This window comes from Physcomitrium patens, chromosome 9, assembly GCF_059467195.1.
Source record: "Physcomitrium patens ecotype Gransden chromosome 9, ASM5946719v1, whole genome shotgun sequence".
NCBI classification, from domain to species: domain Eukaryota; kingdom Viridiplantae; phylum Streptophyta; class Bryopsida; order Funariales; family Funariaceae; genus Physcomitrium; species Physcomitrium patens.
Window position 1 is genome coordinate 9,316,020 of NC_143418.1, and position 8,998 is coordinate 9,325,017.

General features: G+C 30.8%; 1 protein-coding gene across 3 annotated transcripts; it reads right to left on the reverse strand.

Moving 5' to 3' along the window:
- Positions 1–5,351: 5,351 nt before the first annotated feature.
- LOC141045806 (uncharacterized) lies at positions 5,352–8,995 on the reverse strand. 3 transcript variants are annotated; one of them, XM_073536404.2, is made up of 5 exons: positions 8,623–8,995; positions 6,930–7,019; positions 6,597–6,812; positions 6,091–6,271; positions 5,352–5,994 (listed from the first exon to the last, which is right to left on the reverse strand). In XM_073536404.2, the coding sequence occupies exons 2-4, from the start codon at positions 6,978–6,980 to the stop codon at positions 6,185–6,187; spliced, it is 354 nt and encodes a 117-aa protein (XP_073392505.1). In that variant the 5' UTR covers positions 6,981–7,019; positions 8,623–8,995; the 3' UTR covers positions 5,352–5,994; positions 6,091–6,184. The 3 variants fall into 3 exon arrangements, with proteins under 3 accessions (XP_073392505.1, XP_073392504.1, XP_073392503.1); XM_073536403.2 differs by lacking the exon at positions 5,352–5,994 and having other exon boundaries at positions 6,091–6,812; positions 8,730–8,995; XM_073536402.2 differs by lacking the exon at positions 5,352–5,994 and having other exon boundaries at positions 6,091–6,812.
- Between the last annotated feature and the right edge of the window lie 3 nt (positions 8,996–8,998).

Here is an 8,998-nt window from a genome sequence, read left to right on the forward strand (position 1 = left end):
AATGGCTCTTTAGCATACAACAATATCTCCAATTATCCAGGACAAACACCAATGAAGGAATTATATATGCATCTAATTATTTGAAAGGTGCAACAGCCATTTGCTAGTAATATCGAGCTCAAAGCTATGGAGTTTAAAGAAGATTTTATAACTAGAAGGAGTTTGAGACCAAGCTTAGGAGTCAATTTTGGCCCATCAATGTGAAAAAGTTAGCACACAATCAATTGGCTAATCTTATACAATTCAAGTCAATGCAAGATTATGTCTCTTAGTTCAAGTCCCTATCTCTCCAAATTGACAATGTTTCATAGGCAAAGATGTTAGATCGATTTATATGAGTATTAAAACCTGTGGTCCAACAAGAGGTAGAATTACAAAATCCACAAACATTTGAGGAGGCAATTTAGATTGCAGAAAGGATTGATGCTATATATTTCAAAAATTATGGAGTACAACCTATAATACAGGGTCTTATGCCTTTAGCCAATACTTTGGTGCAACAACCAATACCAATGGAGATTGATGTCCTACAAAGACCATTGATACTATAGAGACAAAAAATATTGGTACAAAAGAAATTATACTTTTATTATCAGGAACCAAACCATCAGATTAGAGACAATTCAAAACGTCAAAGTTCAAGCATCAATAAATCATAATGGGCTCACAATCTTGAGGGTGACCAAATTGATGAAGAAGTAGAGCAAGAAAATAAGGCTTCCTAATAAAGGCATTGAGGGCTAATATTAGGAATAGTTACTATTTTTTAAAGATAAATGACATGGCATCATATAATTATCAAAAAAATTGGTTAATGTATCTAATGGGTCGACTAAAAAGACAGCCATGTTGAATGCTTGTGGATTGTGGCTCTACAAAAAATTGCATCTTGACCGTAATTGCCAACCGACTTAGAATCAAAATAAAGGTGATCAAAAGAGAGAGTATATACCTAGTAGATGATTGAAAGAATGTATTGAGCGAGACAAGTGAAGAAGAAATCTTAACACTAAGTGTCATCTATTCTTTGAGGAAGAAGTTCTAAGTAAAAAAGCTTAGATATAATATTATCTTTGATATATTATGGTTAGAGGTAGAAAATAAATAAGTCAATTGGCTAACAAGAAAAATATCTTTCAAAGATGGAAGATGTACAATGACTCTTTGTGCTCTTTTATCAAGTGGAATAGCAAAACAATCTATGGTTAAGAGCTTATTTGTAAATATGACATTTATAAAGAAGTAAATATGGCATAAGCAACCAATATATGTGGTGGTTCCAAATCTTATTTCAATGGTAGAAAAGACAATCAAAAGAGCAAAAGAAGTAGAATAATTCATACATAAATATTGAGATGTCTTTTCAACCAACTTACCTAGTGGCGTGCTATCTAATTGAAGTGCCTTCTTCCAAATAGAACTAGTGCCCAAGGCCAAACCAACAAGTTGATGAATTTATCGCCTCGCACCAAATGAACTTAAAGAATTACAAAAGTTACTGAATAAACTCTTGAAGAAGGACCTCATTTGAAAAAGTACATTGCCATGGAAAGCACTTGTACTCTTTGCACTTAAAAAAGATGGTAGATTTTAATTTTGCATGAATTATTGGAGCCTCTATAAGTAGATTGTCAAGAATGCATATTCACTTCTATGTGTGGATGATCTTCTTGACCAACTTCGAGGCACAACCATCTTTAGTAAATTTGATCTTTGAAGTGGTTATTAGGAGATTCCTATTACCAAAGAAGATATAATAAAGACGACATTCCGTAAGTGCTATGCACACTTTGAATAGCTTATATTATCTTTTGGCCTCACCAATGCTCTAGCCTCTTTTATGGATCACATAAGCAGATTATTTCAATTCCTTTTGGATAAATATGTAGTCATCTTCATTGATGATATCTTTGTCTATAATAAAATCCTTGATGAGCATAAACAACATCTATTGGAAGTATTGTACCAGCTACGTGATAATTGCTTCTATTGCAAGTAATCAAAGTGTGAAGTTTAGAAGTTAAAGGTCACCTTTTTGAAGCATGTAATGTCTTTTAAAGGCGTGCACCTAGAATAGAATAAGGTAAAAGCAAGAGAAGATTGGCCAACTTTCAAGGATGCTTGTGAAGTCTGTTCATTCTTAGACCTTATTAGATATTATCACTATTTTTTTTAGCAATTTGTACACATTATTATCTTATTAACAAGTTTATTGGAAAAATGTACCTTATTTAAATAAAAAATTAGAACAAAAAAGGGCTTTGAAGAATTGAAAGAGACACTAATTACTACTTTAATATTGTAATCATATGATCCCAACCTTCTATGTATACTTGACATTAATGCTTTCGACTTTGCTATTGGAGTGGTTCTTCAACAAGACTTAGGTAGATGCCTTCAATATGTGGTATATGAATCATGTAAACTCAGAAGGACAAAGTGTAATTATTCTGCATGTGATTAAGAACAACTAATAATTGTACATGCTACAAAGGTATAGTGAAACAATTTATTAGAAAAGCTAGTGACTATTCAAACTCACCAATGATCCCTACTATATGTTTTGTATCTGAAAAATATGAAATTACAACATTATTGTTGAGAAGAGCAGTTGTAGCTCTTTGATATTTATCTTGAGTACAAGCAAGGACAACAATACACTTTGTCCGATATCTTATCATACATATCCAATTTAAAATCTAAATCAGATGACAAGGCAAAAGTTACTACCATTAATAGTGTCATTTCAAACTTAACAAGAGGAGCAAAATAGAAAGAAGCTATGTATCATGATGCTTATTTCAAGATAGTTATTAATCACTTAAAAGTAGATGATGTGTAATATCAAGATTATCATATCAATGATGGTTTGTTCTATTTTAAAAAGTAGATTTATGTATCTGACAATGCTATACTTTGGACGCACATACTTTAAGAAGAACATGACATTCTAATATTTAGACACCTAAGGCACAAAAAGACTCTAGAATAGATTTCAAGGATATGGTTTTAAATAGATTTAGATCATGATATTTGAACTTTTGTACATTCTTGTGAATCATGCTAACATAACAAAGTATGTAATATAGCATCTCTAAGGCTATTGTAGCCAATTCCACTACCTATGGCAAGTTTAGAGTAGGTGATTATGGATCTCATTACGTATTTTTTTTTTACAGATGCCTCACAATCACACTATAGTTGTTATCTTTGTAGATCAAATTTCAAAAAAACTTCACTTGGCTGCAATGTAATTTAATATTGATACCTCAATATTTACATGAGTCTTCTTCAACATTATCTTTTGTCACCATAAATTACCTTATATCATCATTTTAGATTGAAGTTTGCGATTCACGAGGATTTTTTGGCAAGTCTTGTTTAAGCTATTAGATACACGACTTGCCATATCTATGACCTTCCATCCTCAAATAGATGGATAAATGGAGCATACAAATTGAATTTTAAAGAATATACTATGGATATTTATGGCAGTTCACTATAATGATTGAGATGAATATTTGACACCTTTCAAATTTGCCTATAATGATAATATTTGAGCAAGTATGAGTTATTTTTCATTCTTCTCTAATACCAATTAATATCCAATTATACCAACAACTTTCTATTGTCTCATCAACATCAATAATCCACTGATGGAGGAATTTATACAATAGCTTGGAACAACCTTAAAAGAGGCACAACACTGTCTTCTTACTATTGAAAATTGACAAAAGCAGTATGCGGATAACCACTAGCAACATGAGACATTTTGGAAGAATAACAAGGTCTTACTTTCCAATGCTAAGCTTCCACTTGCTATAGCAGCCAAGTTTGTAAGCTAGCACCTCAATGGCTTGGACCTTTTTATGTTTCTATAATAATTTCTGATGTTGTATACCACCTTAAGCTTCCACCATATATTCGGGTCTATTCAGTCTTCCATGTTTTGTAACTCAATGAGTTTCATATTGAACCAAGGTGCTTTCTAGATCAACACCAAACACCACTACTACTACTAATTGTGATTGATGATGAATAAGAGTATGAAATAGACAGTATTTTGGATCATTACTACTTTTGTTGTGGTAATAGACATCAATAACTTCAATACAAAATTCTTTGAAAAGGTTATCACATCCATGATGCATTATGAGAACCTGTACAAAACCTCACTCATTGTTAAGAAATCATTTTGAAATACTATTAGAAGTGAAACAAGGATGTTCTGTATTAATAGAAGAGATTAGCTATAACATGGCATAGATAGGATATTTGTATTATTTGCACATAGAGATATATAATTGGAATCGTTTATGAAAAGTTTCTAGAATTGATGTTAGAATGGTGATTCATATGGGATCTACTATAAAACCTTCTAGAAAGACTTATAGTAGTTATTATGATATTACCTATTTTTAGAGTCTTCTAAAAAGATAGATATTTTGGTAGAATCCATCATTAGAAATATTTTAGAAAGTTCTAGTGATAGTTGAACGAAGTATTAATAAGAGTGGCTAAAGTCATTTGGACGTTTGGTTAGGTATGGCTTCAAACTCTTTCTCTCAGTAAAAATTTAGTTGTTTTTTCTTATTTTGTTTTGTTTGATTCTATTTGGTTCTATTTTCTTTTACACAATATTGACTTTCATGTTCCATTCTGTTTAATTATTTTCAATTTTGTTAGGATGTTTTTGATCTTATGTTGTCTCAAGATCTTTATTGTTATGAAATTGGTAAGATTTTAGACCTTAGAAAATCCAATCATGTTTCAACATGTCTTAACTTACAATGAATGTTTTTTATATGCACACCACATCATTAGCTTGTACTATAAGCTATCCACATACGCAACATATGGCTAACTTGTTGGCTAAGTTTTTAACCTATGAATCAACTATAAACATGTATAAAATTAAATATAGGTCTATAAAGCTTCTAAAAAGCTTTGTCATAAAATAATATTAAATTTATCCTATATTTACCTTGTATCTAATACTTATTATATGAATAAATATGTATGTCCATGACAACACCTTCTTTTTTACAAGGACCATACTAATTTGTGGTCTTTCTATTTTCTACTAATGAAACTAATATTTTTTAATTTTAACTTTATTATGGTGTTTAAAAATATCTAATTAGCATCCACAGAACCTTATAAGACCTTCAAATCTTACTCCATTTTTTTATAATAGACTTCCAAAGTGATAAAATTTATTTTTATCAAAGTTTTAAAAATTACTCTAAAATTTCTAAATAAAATTTAAATAAATTCTATAAATTCCTATAATTTTTTTTAATTCTAATACCAAATTAATGCTACTTTTTTATCTTTTTGATTTTACATAATAATAAAATCAATTTTTAAAAACTAAAAATCATATTTTTTTAATATAAATAACTAAAAAGGCATAATATTTTGTTTATACTTCTTCTAACTAATAATTAATATTTATATTTTTTTTACAAATAATATATATAAATAGAAGGCCAATATTGACAATTAAACATTAATACTTAATAGTAAATAAATATACTATTTGAATTAAAATAATTGCCTCTAAGATTTATTAACACTCCATTCTTATAAAAAATAAAAGCTAATAAGATTCTTGTAACTTATAATCTCGCCTAAATTTTAATAAATATTTAAATAATCATAAAGTCTAGCTATTCCTAATATTTTGTATTTAAATAACTTCAAACTATACTTTTAACAATTCCACCAGTTAAGATCCATTGGTCAAACTTATATACAATAACCCTTTGGTTTTTTGATTAGTTGTATTGATTTCTTCATTCAAATTCAACCATTAATATTAAATTAGCTTGTCTAAGGTGGAGTTCTTAACCTAGCTTGTAGTATTCTCATGTTTTGTTGAAGGGAGACCAACAGAGCATTTTTGCTATTGGGATCTATATCGAGACAACACTATTCTGCACATTACTTTATTTGTTGTGCGTCACTGCCACAGGCGAGAAAACACGTTACCTGTTCAAAATAAGAAGTGTTAGACCAACAAAATGCTAAATTCTCTTTCCATTTAGGCTAGTTCTACCTTCTCTTTTGCGATGAAGATGTACCTACTTCGATTTGAGGATGTAATATTCCCCAGAGGACGACACCGCTTCGTGGTTTGTTGTGGCTGATGGGCAAGGACAGAAATGCCCCATCACTTTCCTCAATGACAGCTAGCTACAGCTTCGACGTAGAGCTGGCCATGCATGAAATGGTTGAGAAAAGCAAGAACCTGCGCTTTTGCAGTCCCCTATATTAAGCAAGCTGAAAAGATGTTACCCAACAGGCCATCGGCCATATCTTTCCGTTACAAATTGGCTCCAAAACTGTGAGGTAAACTTTTAAAAAAATCTCATAATACTTGATCCAATGGGTTTGTTGGTCTAACTCTTCCTATTTTTTTACAAAATAAGAAGAGTTAGATCAACAAAATGCTTGTTAGGCAGTTCTGGAGTCGAGGACGCTTAGACACCTCAGAGTGAAGGTTGATGATAGCAATCGCAACAATCGAAGGGTTTGAGACAACGAAAACTGGCAGAGCTGAATTTCGGACAACCATCCTCCATGGAATTAACCTGCAGGTAGCAGTCGGTTTGCGATGGTCCAAGGCCCATAATATAGACCACGATCTGCAGCTCTCGCGATGCGCATCCAGTGAGAGTCCTGGAAATTAGGTGGTTCCCTTTCCATGTGAATCCTCGAGCAGCAACTGACAGCAAATTAATCACAAGTCCACGTGAGTCTGCATCTTGCGGGGTCTTCCATGGCGGTTCGGAGGCTCTTCTGGGAACCTGAACGCGAGGAAGGAAGACAAGGAGTCGACTATGACTTAGGTCACGCAACCACCACACAACGAGACTGCAAACCAGAGCAGTAACTGTGCAAAAATGCCAGTGTAGGAATAGTACCAATAGTGAACCTGGACGGAGGAACGAGTACGACCTCCTTTGCACACGCATTTCTGCTAGTCTGTGGCTTGACTTCCCGAGTTGGAATCTCTGCAGATGGGGTAGTTTTAGTTATCGGGGTTGAGGATAACTCATGAACTTCAATTCAGAAAACCATCGTCACATACAGTAATCGGCTCAAAAATAATATGTAGATGAGCCTCGAATCTGGTGAGAAAAACAAAATGTTGAGCAATGAACTGTATTAAAATTTTCTGGTTTTTTTTTACTATTTTAAGATCCAATTAAAATTAGTTCTAAATTGTTTTGCTGATTTTTATTATATTGATTGGAATATGTAGCAATTATTTCTCACATAAATTAGGAAGTAAAAAGGTTGTCATATATGTCAAAAAAATCATTTAGTGTGTGTATATGTTTATATAAGCATGTGTATATATGTATACATGTGTTTGGTGATATATAGATGCATGCATACATATTTTTTTTCAGATTATAAATTATGCAGATTCCACCAAAAGTACATTATTAGAATGCAGTGTGAATTTTTAAACCAGAAATCCATTCAAACCTGTGAAATTTTTAAAAATAAAATCTATGGTTTCATAAATAAGATGTCTTTGCATGTGCTTCAATGTTAAAGACTTGCACTATGGGGTTATTAAGGTTGATTTTAATAGAAGATGACAGATGTTTCACACAAAGTATTTTTATTAAGATGTTTCTGAATATTTCAGATGTACTTACATTAAAAGATGTTAATTCTATTGCAATAAGAGAAAAATAAATAAATAAATAAATAAAAATCTTAATTTAAATTTATATCATGATCTGATAGTGTAATAAAAAAAAATTGAAATTATATTTCATCTAAGTTTTTAAGAGGGATTATTATCTTCATCTCGACACAGTATTATAACATATTAACCTGTAATTTTAATGTGAAAAATACACGGGTACAAAAAAAATTCAAGATTCAAATCAAATATATTTTTTGTGTTTTTTTCTAGAATTAGATTTAATGAGATAAATTCAATAAGTTAATTTAACACTAAATTCTGTTAGTTTTATTTTTATTTTATTTTATTTTTTCTTTCTTTCAATAAGGTATACTTAAAGTTGATCTTCAAATAAAAGAGCCAACTTAATAACCAAACAACATATTATCATGAACAGATTCAATGATAGAGGCAAGAACTTATATATATATATATATATATATATATAAATGTGTGTGTGTGTGTGTGTGTGTGTGAAATAAAATATTGAACATTAAAAGTATTTGAAAAAGAATTTATGGGAAATTATGAAGACTTTTGAAAGAACCAAAGCTTAGACAGAAATCTAATATGTTTGTTTACTTAATTACAGAATCATATCTGGATAGAATTTGATCATGCATGTGTATACATATAATTCACCATGTTTTAAAAGAAAAAAATTTAGATGAAATACATACTGTGAGTTTTTTTAATAAACATAATGTGTATAATTTTATGAATTCAAAAATTAAATTTCTGTAGTAATTTTCTTCTTAAATAATTTTTTCAAATTGGAAAAAAAAAAAAAAAAAAAAAAAAAAGCCACAACAGACGGCTCTAATAAACATGAAAAATGTAAAATTTATGATATCAAGTGAAGTAATAATTTGACTGAGTAAGAAGTCTTTCTTCTCTGGATAGGGCTGACTTACCCAATTTTAGAGGCTCACCACCTTATCTTGATATAAATACACATGAAAATCATGGATAATTAATGTAAGTTCTCTGACTGTTTACTTATATAGGTAAGAAGCGTCACCGGAAGACCACCGGAAGACCACCTGAAGACCACCTGAAGACCACCTATACTTAGCCACAGCAACTTTGCATGCCTCTTTGGACTATATGTCACACCAACAAAAAGTGTGATTCACAATTGTGTATTGTTAAATTTAGAAAGTATGAAACTTTGAAAAAAATACATTAATATTAGGTTTTGGTGGAAGAGTAGGTTTGATGGTATAACTAAAAAGTTTTTCCAGTGGATTCAAGAAAAAGAACAACTCTTCAACTAGCCCCAAATAGTGT